The 13447-nt window shown below is 46.8% G+C and overlaps 1 protein-coding gene across 1 annotated transcript in view; it reads right to left on the bottom strand.

The window, feature by feature from the left end:
• LOC126548100 (S-adenosylmethionine synthase-like) overlaps positions 1-6890 on the bottom strand; it is a 43265-nt gene extending 36375 nt beyond the window's left edge. The window contains exon 1 of the mRNA XM_050196211.3: positions 6657-6890. Coding sequence (XP_050052168.1) covers positions 6657-6786 — 130 coding nt within the window. The 5' untranslated portion in view covers positions 6787-6890. The remainder of the gene's footprint in view (positions 1-6656) is intronic.
• Between the last annotated feature and the right edge of the window lie 6557 nt (positions 6891-13447).

Below are 13447 nucleotides of genomic sequence, written 5' to 3'. Positions count from 1 at the left end.
TGGCTCTGCCTACAGATGCCTTATTGACACTTTGATAATTAGGATAGTACGTGTCGAGCTAGATATTTATGTTAAATTACCTACATAAATCTCAGTATTGAAAAGATTACTGAGAGCTACTCCATTGTACCGGAAACAATGTGCACTAGGTTGTCTTCGAGTAACGCAATTGCTATTTAAAAAAAAAAATCTGGGTGCATTTAATTGGGATACCTTGTACACATTTATAACCTTCGCGTGCAAGTGACGATGTTTCTATCCCTAATAATTGTAATCATGAGTTATTAGCATTGCTTACTGGAAAGAGAATCAATATTGAGACACACATCATTCACCTGCATTTCACACGGCGTTGATAAAAGACTCTGTCGAAGGAGTCCCTGAAGTCGGCAGATTTTTTCCAGTGTCAAAAAACACTCAAAGCTTTTTGAAGCGAGATGAACATACAGCAACATATTAATTCTCTAGGCATAGGCTACACATACTTTTAGAAATACTTGCAGATGGGCTACTTCCTCCTCTTTAAAATATAAAGTAAACCTTGTCCTGTGTGTATATTTCAATATATTGTGTCTGTGCATGGTGTTCACAGTGCAAATAAAAAAAATGTTGAAGTGAAAGAAGTGAAAAAATACGGATGAGGCAGCCGCCGCCAGTGCTACTAATTCACCTCTCCTATTGTCAGAATTTGCATAAATAAAACGAAAGTATGAATTAAAAGCCGTGCTCGTCCGCGCCAACAATGATGCAGTAAGCTATTAGTCACAATAAAATTTTACCTAAAAAGGTCGAGGCAAGTCAAAAGAAACCTCAAATGATGGGGGTGACAAAACTCTGGTAATGACATTTCAGCTGTGTGTGTGGGGGGGGGGGGGGTCACTTTGAATTCCAAGTCACCGTGATGAACAGTGCTTGCATTCAGCTGGCAGACACAGCTGCGATAATAGCATGCAATAATTGTGAATTAAGAAGAAGTGTACTTGGCCACGTTGACTCAGCACTGTCACGATAGAGAAAAGCAGGAAGGGAATTTTGTATAGAAAGGCAGGCTGTATAGAAAGACAGGAAGGTCAACCAGCGGTAGTTCTGTTTGGATACCCTTTACGGGTGAATGTGAGAGTAAGAAGACGCACTTTCCGGCACCTATAAGTGGCGCGGCGGGAGTTCAACGTGGCGGGGACAGAGGTGATAGCGGGCTCAAGAAGACACGCGCGTCTCGGGAAGCAGCCGGCGTACGAGTCTCTCAGAACATTCCTCCGCCTTTCTGATGAAACGCAAAGCTATATCGTCGAAAGTGAGGCTGCATTTAACGACAGACACGTCATTATGTCGCGGAATTAAGTAGACCACTAGTACCGTAGTCCACGTCTACTCTCTTTGCTTGCAGATAACAAGTGATGTATAAAGCTCGTCACATACGATAAAGGTCCGAGTTTTCGATGTAACCGGTGCCGAAAAAATTATCACATGTTTGGTCGTGCTTTCTGATATCTATCTCCGTATTGTCCTATAGTAGGCACCCAGTAGTTGGTCGGACGCTGAGCACCGTACCGCTCAGGGATGAACGGAAGCTAGTGCTGCCATTCATGCTGCTACCTAAAATAAACGTCGGGTTTATTCGTGACGACAGGCATGTCGCAAAGCGTCACTTTAGTCGTGCAATCCTTTTCAAGAATCGTAAGATTACGCGGAAAAAGCGATCGAATTAGCGAAATTTTTCGTTCGTGTTAAGTTCTGTTTATTATTGGACGACAGTCTTCGCTAATGATACGTTCCACATCATGACTGGCTGGAATGTACTCGTACAAACAGTTCTATAGCATAAGTACGTTTTTGTGAGTATGGGCCCAGTTTAGTATTGCCAAGTAATAAGATGCGCGTGTGACTATTGGCTGTGCCAGCGCGCGTTGTCTCTGCCATCAATATGTGCGGTATAGCGTTTTCGCGTGCTTTAGGGCGACATTGCAAAAGTGGGACGCTATAGGGTCACATTTCTCTTGTGCAAAAGTCCTTCCGGATAAATTGTATATTTTCGTAGGAACGGCATTCCTCCCCAGTTGCATTCACCGTGATTATCTCTTTATCAACAGTCTATCAGAATTAGCTAAAAAAAAGGCGAAGTAGAAACACTGAATACTGGCGCAACATTCAAAGCACTAACCAAAATTGCGCCAGAAGGAATCTTTCTTTAAATACTCGCTGACATGACCATTCGTCGCTCACATTCTTACCAATCCGCAGCTTTATCGCCCACAATATTACCTTCGAAAAACTTTGGAGGCTTATCTTCACAGATATTCCATGACATTAAGAGTGTGGCGCAATGAATATGCGGTTATTTTTCGCTCGTCGATCGTTTGTTGCCATTCCAGAAAAGCGTTGAAACGCTGCGGAAACTGTATAAGCCAGGAACCCATCGCCGCTATACGGCTTGGGAGAAAATCGGTGCGACACCGCCAGTGTATCTGGAAAGTCCGAATAAAGAGAGAGGAATAGAAAAGAAGCAAACTCAGTATGTTAAGTAGGCCCGTAGACCTTAGCAACTTTAGCAGCGCAGATATAGCCTTCTGCGCGTAGTTTGGGAGCATTGGCCTATGACTTTCTTTTCTGATAGTGAACTATTGCTCAGCCAGCGCCTCCTCTAATTTTTTTTTTTTCAAAAGAGGCGCTGGCTCAGTCATTCCAGCACGGCGCACATCACTTGCCCTTTCGGCCTTTCGGCACTATAGCGCAAGCTGACGCAAAGAAAGTGCGTGATTATTTATTCACAGCTACGCATGTGTCGCATGTGGGGCTATCGGCCATTCCAATGCGGAAAGCATATCGCATTGCAGTGTCAATGGGAATTATCGCGTGGACGAAACCACCCAATCTGCGCATGAGAACGGTCTTTGCGTTTTGATTCCGCTTTCGTGGACTCACGATGCGGCTGGGCTACGCTCGATGTTTCGTGAACCTCCATTTCCTGTGTGGGACCGCGAACGTTTTCCCCATACCCGCCGTGGTTGCTCAGTGGCTATGGTGTTGGGCTGCTGGGCAAGAGGTCGCGGGGTCGAATCCCGGCCACGGCGGCCGCATTTCGATGGGGGCGAAAACGCGCATGTGCTTCGATTTAGGTGCACGTTAAAGAGCAGGTGGTCGAAATTCCCGGAGTCGTCCACTACGGCGTGCCTCATTATCAGAAAGTGGTTTTGGCACGTAAAACCCCATAATTTAATTTTTTTTTAACGTTTTCCCCATGTTTCACCTACGTTCGTTGTCCCCTGATGTACAGCAACCTGAGCTACCACGATGCGAACATATTATATGTTTAACGTTTGCTGCTCTTCCTCGCATTTACTAGAATTCCCTCAACGTTTCTACAGAACTCCAGCTGGAGTGTCAATAAGGTGGGCAGGTTCACGATTCTCGGCTTGCATCTGGAACCGCAGAGGTTCGCGACTGAATAAAACTTCACTATTCGAAACTCTGGGGGCCATCCCACGGATTGAAACTGCACTTATTTACGCTTGTTGCTCCTCATTGCTTGTATTTTTTTACTTATTGTTTTCTTATGCGTTTCATTGCCCATCCCTCATGTAGAAGCCTGTGGATTGGGGCATTTGTTGCACTGGAAAGAATAGAATGAAGAAATGATGTATACATCCGTAAACTTAGGCATGAAGGTCTTTCCTGTAAACTTAGGCATAAAGGCGTAGCCCTGACTGCTACTTCTGTGACGCTCCGAAGACCGTATCTTAATTTCAGTGCTTGTTTTCTCAATATGCTTTTGAACGGAAGGCACTCAGGATGGTCGTCCGAATGGAGTGGATTGTGGGCACATGGGCAGACGTCGACAACAACAGGCGCGCAACAAAGGCGATGTTATAGATTACCAGCTGAAAGAGACTTGAATGACCCGCTGTAAAGTATGTCTGGCACTTGCGTACATATGTAAGCTACATCAAAATCAGGCACAATATGCGTCCATATATAACGTCTTCGAGTGTCCTCGTTTCTTGCGAACTTATCTTTCCTGGAAACAGTGCGCATATTGTGCATGGGAGGCGCTAGTCGTTATAACTTACTGCATCGCCACATTCCATCTTCTTCTTTCCTAGTTAATGTCTCTCACCACATCTTTATCACATGATGCAATAGGTCAGAGAGTACAGAACGTGTTATTCCAGCCATCCTATTCACTCTATCACATCAACTATTGCTCTCGCTTTCGCAGTCCCCTAATACAGGAAACTACAATAGAAAGGATAGCCAGCGAAGGACAGAGTTTACGGGGAAACTATAGATTACGTGAACTTGTGAAAACCTCTTATGGGGATTTCCACGTTCATTACAATAATGATAACTCTGGAAGCCCCTTCAGTTGTGTTGACGTAAAATGACAATGTCAATCCATAGCGGCTTCACTCTTAGAGTTTTGATATGCCCGCAACGCTTCGTTAACAATTTGTTTACATAGTTTTAGTTGTAACGAACATTCGCTGCTGATAGATGGCATGAAGCGCTTCCTTCGAGAAGCGCCACCGCAATTTGAAGTTAGGACAACCGTAGGCCAGGCTTTCAGGTAGGTCGAATCCATTTGAAACTAACACACAGCTGTCATGTGACTTAAATATGTACGATAAAGGTAATTTTCTTTCCTCACGGGGGGGGGGGGGGGGGGCGGCCTTATCATTATACTTCGTATTTAGAGACGGAAGCCGATCGGAAGCTTGATTTAGAAAACACGCGTCCGACTGAACGTGAAGACGTAAATGAAAGGCGATTATGATGATTTTGTGCACGTGAAAGCAATGAAGGCTTCAATATTGTTTTGCACAAGTTTTCTCATGAAGTGTAACGGAATAATGGAACGAAATAACGAAAGCAGCAAGAACTAGTGCTTTATAGCGTTGAGTGATTGACCAGAACATCAGACACGATAGCTTTTCTCCAAATCAACAACAAAACATAGTTCTGCTGCGCTTTGTCAGGAATTGTGTATACCTCGCTGGAAATAGTTATCGTCGCTTGATCAACGTGATATTTTCTGCCAGTACTGTCATTATTATTATTATTTCAATTGGCGGTCGCATGACTGCTAGTGTGGCTTTACAGAGAGCATGGTCAAGGCACTGCCGATACGCGTTACAGTGCATGCATGCATGACCCAGATGATAGCAGCCGCCCTAGCAAAAAAAAAAAAAAATGAAGGCAACGTACTACAGAGCAAGGCTGAGCGTTTGCCTGTCAGTATAGTGAAGATGGCCCAGCGTATGTGGGAACTTCTCTGTTATTTAAGTAACGAGTCGCAAGCAGCGAACGTGTGGTATCACTACTTCATAGTGTTATTAAGTCTCCTATAGCAAACAATCCTGTCGATTCCAGTTTTTCCAAAATGATGCCATACTTCAAGTGAATACGATATGTTCGACAAACTTTTCCATAGCGATTGCGTCAACTAGTGGAGGTTCTTCAATAGCCACAAGTTAGGCGTTTCTTCTTTTCTGTTCTTGTTTTAAATCAAGAAATGAAAACGGTGGCGGGCCACAGCACAATATGCCGCTTGCCGCTGACACCTAGAACAATTAACGCTTCCGGAAAACTGCGCTCTTCGTCACTGCCATTTCCTGTGCATGTATTGTATCGTGAAGTAGGGCATAACATTCAGTAGTGCGTTAACGAGCTCAGTTTTTCATACACTGTCTAGCCCAAAGTATTCTGCGTTCTTCGATACACTTAACACTGTTGCGCAGAGCGACGAAGGGACAGGACTTGAGCGAAAAAACAACACACGACACCTCAGCGCAAACTATCAATTCTTCGACGTTTCTGACAGTCTGTGTGGCTGCTTCTCTAAATCCCTCAGTTCGCTTGGATTTTTTTTACTGGTATAAGGATGTGTTTTCATAATTGTTGCTTTTCAGGGTATAGTGTGCTAAAAAAAAAAAAAAAAAGAACCCGTGTTGAATGTTGTACCTGTAAACAGCATAGTGTAAATTTTGTACACCTATTGACGTATTAGGAGTCACTGCACGATGATTTAGATCTGTTCATTTTTGCAAGCGAAAGTGCAGGTATTTGCCCAAGGCAGCGGTTATTTTTCTTTTTCATAATGCAAATATTTCGTGCCCACCGCGAATTAAGTGCGTTTCTTTACGAATCACGCCGTAGTCCCGACGATCTTTGCGGCCAGGAAAGAAAGCGCTCCGCTAACCAAAGAGATTCTGCTCGATTTTCCTGGCACGTGTATTTATTGTGAATTTTCTGCCGTCGAAAGACTGTTGAGCTAGTGTCCGAAATTGTTAAATAATAACGAGGAGCAAAGCGTCCCATATTTGGTGTTTAAATCTCTATTCAGCGAATTGAGTACTGTGGTCGCGGCCCTAGATATGACCAGTAAAGAAAAAGAAACAATACCGTGATCGCTGCGGCTTTGCAGCATGGTTTCTCGTTATCGAAACGAAGGCTGAGGAACCGCTGACGGTGATAGTGCACCGTGACCAGTGCGCAGTCCCACGGAAGACATCGCACGCAACGCTTCAGTCACTGCAGCTCCCACGGCACGTATCCTGGGCCAGGTCAGGGCCCCATGGAGGCGTGCGGTGACAGTGCAGTACTAATGCCCTATCTTTTCGCTGTCTGTGCTGTTTTTTCATCTTATAGGCCATACTCACCGGGGTGTCCCTCGCCGACCGACTCGGAGGTGAATAAGAAGGTCTCCTCTTCGCCGGGCATCTCCTGTTGTCCGTCCGCGTGGCGGACGCCGTTGACGCCGACTCCGTTGGATCCTTGCAGGGTGCCCATGCTGCGTGTCTTGCGTCGAGGGGGGTTGGCCGCACAAGCTTGCTCCGAGCGCTATGTCGCACACTATCGGCGACGACACTGATTTGGAGCCCGGCGTCCCGCCTTGCTTGCTTTATACTAATCGCAGCGCGAGCGTGATCACGTGATCGCAGGTCCTCCGCTTGCGATGCCTTCCACTAACCGCGAGGCTTATCGTCTGTTTTCCCTTCTCTGTACTCGCGAGTGGTACCCTTCGCGAAACTGTGGACGCGCGGGCCCTTCGGCCGCCGGAGCGATTCCGTTGGCCTCCGATGCCGACCCTCCCACTCGCCGATTTCGGTTCCTGCAGCGCACCGCGGACGAACCGGCGGGGAGCTCCCGCAGGAGACGCTCTTCCGACTGGCGCCTGTCCGCTGGTTGTAAGCGCTGCTCCGCCCGGCGCAGTGCACGCTCGTGATTGAAAAAAAACCGTTTGTTTCACTGTACGAAGCGGCCACCACAACATCTCGGAAACACGTACACGTCACTGCGTCGCTCAAAATCTAGCATGAAAACTCTACTATATACATATTCCTTTTACAGTGGGCGAGCACGTCTTAATGGTACCGACAGTAGGCGCTGTACATGATATCAGTCGGTTAAGAGTAACATGTTTCTTGCACTGTATTAATGTTATGTGTTGTTAGTGTTATATCTTACCCACCATGAAAGTGTTGAATGTGCAGGTGTTCAACTGTGACGTCCATGCGTTGACAGTGTCGGAAATGAACGCATTTTTACATGGCATCCTGAGGCCATTAGGGGGCTGCTGTATTCCCCCTCAGACAGTATACGCCGTGCCGTACCACGTGTACCCGGTTAAAACGGAAGCAACGCTCAGCGCGAAGTATAGACGCAAACAGCGAAGCAAACACGTACACATCAGGGGCGTAGCCAGGGGGGGGGGGTGTTCTCGTGGGGCTTCAGTTCCCCCCCCCCCCCCACAAAATTTTTTCGTGCTGTCCATGCACCGCCGACCAAAAGAACCCCCGGCGCCAGAAATCATTGTGGATTTTGTCTAGAATGTCTTTTTCACGCTTGAAAAGACATTTCAGCGCGCACATTGCGAACTCAGGTTCGATTTCGAGGCAACACCCGTGCACTGGGAGTCACATAATGCAAGAAGCCCCATCCGAGCACAAAGTTTCAAGGGCGTTTTCATCGCGAGCGGGCTCGACGCGGCATCTCGCGGAGGCCGCGGAATCTACGGAGCGCATGGATTTCAGTACCGAAACTTTATGGCTACAAAGTTCTCCACGTTTTGATGCGAAAGGGGCATTGACATTTCTGAAGTCGTTCTCTAAATTTTCAATTGCGGAACTTTGTGGGTTTAATGTTGTTATAAACATTTCACACCAAAGGTGCATTGAGTTTTCTAAAGTTGTACATCAGAATGTACAACGAGGCAAGCCAAATCACCGCACTATCACACAAGTTGACAAAGCACGCAGCGAGGTCCGATAAAACGAAGCGTTGTGGCGGTTCATTTGCCGTCATGTCACAGAAAAAAATATCAACATTTTTTTCACCTGCGCCAAAGCGTCCATGTCAAGACACTCAAGTCAGCAAAGGTAAGTACGTTCTTATTTATTTATCTACTTTGACTTTTATTCACGTGGACACATTGAGCATCTTCAATTTTCCTGTTCTCGATCAACTCACCACGGAGTAAGAGTGGGAGGAGGCGCTCAAGAGCTCCAGCCTCGCCGCTCAGCTACCGCCCGTCTAGAGGGCCCGCGGCGCGTCGGTCAGGCACGGCCTGCCCGTCCCGACGTGGGAGCGGCCCGCGGCGGCTCCTCTCTCGTAAGGAGGTTTCGGAGTCGCTCCTTGGGACCTGAATAAATTTCATTGTCTGCCTGCCTTGCTACCCGCGGGCTGCGAGAGCCAGCCAGAGCGCATTCGTTTTTCTCTGGCCGAGTGGATTTTCGCCTGGCAGAGTTTTGGTCACTTTCTGGCTAGCAGACGAGAAAAAGAAACAATGGTCGCTTTCCGCCATCACTGTGGTGACTCGACAGATTGCAATGCGTTCGCTTGAACGCAACATCTTCGGAAAGTCTTGTCTCGCCGGTGTAGGATGCCAAGCAGTAGGCGTATGGTTCTCTGTGGACCAAGCGTCTCAGGTTTTCTTCAATATTCCTTCGGTAGGCACATTAAGTCGCCAAAGTAGGGCATTCGATTGTGGCCAACATGCTTCCTTGGGAGTTTTTTTTTTTCATTTCGGTGCCCCCGCCTCACAAAAGAAAAAAAAATAAGACATTGTTGCGTCGTAGCGAATTGTCGCATGGTGAAAGTTCGATTTCGTTTCTTCTTTTGAGGAAAGCAATGGGCCACGGCACTCTTCAGTTGCTGTATACAAGTCTTATCATATTATTCGGATAGCAATTATATCGACACTGCAGGCGCATTCCTGCCGTCGCCCTCATGTTCCGCATAAAGTCCAAGGGCGATAACATCGTGACCGCGCGCCGCGCGCTGTATGTGCGAGTGAAAGCGTAAGGGGGGGGGGGGGGCGGCAACACCACTTAGACAAAAGTTCTCTAGAGGGTGTTGGGCGGGCATGGGTGAGCCGACGATGGTGGCTCAGGCTTGTGTGCGGAAGGGAGAAAAGCGGGATAAAAGCAGGGAGGAAGCGCGCTGCCTTCCGTCGCGCGCGATACATCGGGGGGAGTAGAGGGTGGGGTGGGGGCTTAGGATTCTGTAATTTGTGAATCTGTGATTGTGCAACATGTTTATTTGCCTTGTTTCATGCATTATATACAGTGGCTTTTTTTAGATACATAGATTTATTTGATACTCACACTTATATTTAGAAATCTTGTTGTGAGGTTTTGTGTATACGTGCAGTGTACTTTGTTTCCAGTGACAATTGTTTGCCCTTTATCAAGCTGTATCTTCGCATTTGTATGTTCCATTGTATCTTCGCATTTCTCATGTACAAGGGCGAGTCAAATGAAAATGAGCCAACCAACCCCGCGTAATAATGGTTCTGTTCATTATCTGCGAGGCATGCGCGTAGCACACAGGCCGCTCTCTTTACAAAAGTGACACGCAAGTGTGAGGATAAATGTTCTTTAATGCTCTCGTACGCTGGGTTGAACATGGTTGCATGACATAATCGACGCTCCTAAAGTTGAACAGCATGGTGTCGTAAAGTTTTTGACAGCTGAAGATGTTTCCCAAACAGAAATTAGTCGCCGTATAGATGCCGTATACGTTGAACATTGCATTTCATTGGCCACTGGGAAGCGTTGGAGGAAACGGTTCAAAGAAGGATGTGAAAGTTGCAAAGACGATCCAAGACTGGGCCAAAGTCATCGTGCAATCACCCCCAACGGATTTGCAAAGGTTGATGAGCTGATTAGACAAGGATGGAGGATAAGCATCGATAAACTGGCAGAACCTGTCAACGTCAGTCACAGTTCGGTTCACACCATAATTTATGAACATCTCGGTTATCGGCCCTTGTGTGCGAAATCGGTGCCCAAGATTTTGAACCACCGCCAGAAGACGGAGAGGTTCGGCGCTGCCTTGACTCATCTGATCCGACATCACAATGAGGGTGACGACTTTTCTGCACTTGTGACCGGGGATGAATCATGGTGCCACTACTACGAGCCTGAAACACGATGGCAAAGGTTACAATGGACACATTCTAATTCCTCACCCCCAAATAAAGCAAAGGCCGTCATTTCCGCCGGAAAGGTGTTGTTGACTTTTTTTTTTCGATCGTCAGGGGCCATTACTGATAGAATTTACTAAACCTGGAGATACTATCAATCGTTTCCGATATTGTGAAATGCCGGATCGGCTGCGTGTCGCAATCAAGAACAAATGACGTGAAAAATTGACGAATGTGGTCATCTTGCTCCACGACAGTGCCCGTGCCCACGTCGCTGATGTGGTTAATAGAAAACTGGCAAAGTCCAAGTGACAAACGCTGCAACATCCGCCATACAGCCCAGATCTGCCTTGCGACTTCCTCATTTTTAGGCAACTAAAAAAACAGCTCAAGGGAACCAGATTCGTGTCGGACGATGACGTGAAAGAGTCAGTTACGGACTTTTTGAAGCAGCAAGCCAAGGAGTTTTATGAGACGGGAATCACGCGACTCGTTAGTCAGTGGCACAAACGTGTAAATGCTCATAGAAACTGCTTTTAAATAAAGTAACCCGTTTATCATATATTCGCATTGGTTCACTTTCATTTGACTCGCCCTCATATATTTTGCAGAACTCCTGCTTTTGTATGTGCTCTCTGTTGCGACTATAATTTCGGTGCAATTACTCACAATACACTGTGACATTTTCTTTACTTATTAAGTAGAGAAAAAGCATGGAAGCATTGATGTCAGTTATTTCGGGCACTATTTTTGGGACGCACGAGTATATTCCTTTATGAAAAAAAAATCTAATTTTACTTGTCTTGACAGTGGGTAGAGTTCAAGAATTCGTTTGCAGCAACTTTGCCAATGGCAATGCAGCTATTATTCATGTATTTGATACCTCGACAAATTCTATAACGAGGAGGCCGAATTGCAACGTGAGCACTCACACGTATTACGGAAATCTTGTCTTCAAAAATAGCCATCGCATTCTTATTATGTGATCTCTCTCATATATTATGGCTTTACAGGGCGAAAATGCAATGCCCACGCACATAGCTTATATATGTATTATGCTGGTTCACCGAACGCAGTATATCGCTGTGTTGAGCAACGCCATCGGGCTCATCCAGGAAAGCTAGCGTAGACATCTAGTAATTTCAAGCCCACTAGACTTGAAATGCGCGAGAACGATGCCGGTGTATCACAAATATTTGATAACGCCTGCCGCTTAGATGTTTCGTGGTTGCCTTAGGTTGGCCGTGCACGAGCATGCGCTCTTATGTTTCATGTTGTACTCCCTACGCCAAGCGATCAAACAGTGAGCTGATTTACCATTTAATGCTAGTAATACAGAGACACCGTTTTTTTTTTTTGTTGAATTAAAACCGATATAAGCAAAATAGTTCACAACACGTACACACACCGCGACTGATAATGCGCGTACATCGCGGCTGATATAGCGCGTCACATTTTTGCGCCCCCAAGACATATTTTTGCCTACTGTAGTTACCGATGCACCCAAAGGCTTCTCTGACGACCTTATATGAACGGACATGGCGTAAATTTCACAAAGTACGATCTAAAACATTCCGAAATCGTTCCGCAGCACGCGACAGCAATACTTTCAAGCAGCGCCGCGCCGGATCGCCCAAGCCAGATGGGAGGAAAGGCTCACCGCGCGCCCTATCCTCCTCGCCCGTAGAATAGAAGCACGTAGGGAATTACCAGGCCGCCATTCCTTTGGTTTCTGCCGTTGCGACCACGCCTGAGAGCTCAGCGGTCGCTCAGCTCGAGGCACGCGACCTCACCACGGCCATCGCTTCGCTCCACACGTATAGACAGCGCCGCTTCACTTCCAGTTCGCACGCCTCCTCCTCTTCTCGCTACACTCGCGCAAGGACCCTTGAGTGCCAACGCACCTGCTAATACCATCTGCACTATGTCCACCTCGCTCGGAAGTGTGCGCCACCCTTCACCTGGTCGGAAAAGGCTAGGCGAGATCACTGACGGCCGCATGTGACCTCACTCCTCGACCTGGCCCCCTACTTACCATTGTGGACAGGATTTTAGGCATACGTTTTCTTATTGACACAGTGCTCAGGTCAACGTAGTGCCGCCGCCTGACACTGACTGCGGTTCAAAGCCTCGCAGATAGTCCCTGCGTGAACTCCTCGCTCATAGCTACATGCGCGCTTCGTTCACTCTCCATCAATCTCGGATTGCGTCGCATGTACTGCTGTATTTTCTTCATCGCTGACGTAGTCCTTCCCGTCATCGTGTCCGATTTCCTGTCCTTCTACGACCTCGCCGTAAGCATACTGCGCCAACGGCTCATCGATGGCACCACTCGTCTGTCAATCACTGGACTTCTATCCAGTTCCGATGGACTCCCCCACCAACACCCGCACACTTGTCTCATCGAGTCCCTACACTGTAAAAATGTTTACACCCCTAAGTGTGTTTTCTTGTAGCACGGGTTACACCCTTACCGTTAGTGCCTTACAAAAATTTATGCAGAATGACAAGGGTGCTCTAACTAGACGTGCGATGACAAAAGACGTAGTTGAAGACTATGCAATCATTCTGACAGACTTGAACAACAGAAATATGCTACAAGAGAATTTCACAGGTAGAGATATGAAACTATCCGGTCGGATATTTCTGGGGGCCCAAGGCTTTCAAAATGATTACATTGTTTTCAACTACGTCATTTGTCATTGCACGTCTATATAGTTAGAGCTCCGCTGTCGCTCTCTATTAACTTTTGTAAGGCTCTAACGCTAAGGGTGTTATCAGTGCGACAAGAAAACACCCTTAAGGGTGTAAACATTCTTACAGTGTACGAGAAGATTATTGCCGAGTTCCCTGAGATACCATAGTCATCTAACTTCAACCAACCTGCCAAGCACTTGGTTACCCACCACATCATCACACTTGGTCCTCCGCCTATTTGATGGCGGAGGACCAACCTCACCACCTATTTGATGAACGTCTAGTCGTCGCTAAGCACGAATTCGAGTACATGCCGCAGCTCAGCTT

The sequence above is a fragment of the Dermacentor andersoni genome, chromosome 1 (genome assembly GCF_023375885.2).
Source record: "Dermacentor andersoni chromosome 1, qqDerAnde1_hic_scaffold, whole genome shotgun sequence".
Classification (NCBI taxonomy): domain Eukaryota; kingdom Metazoa; phylum Arthropoda; class Arachnida; order Ixodida; family Ixodidae; genus Dermacentor; species Dermacentor andersoni.
This window is presented reverse-complemented; position numbering and strand designations above follow the sequence as displayed.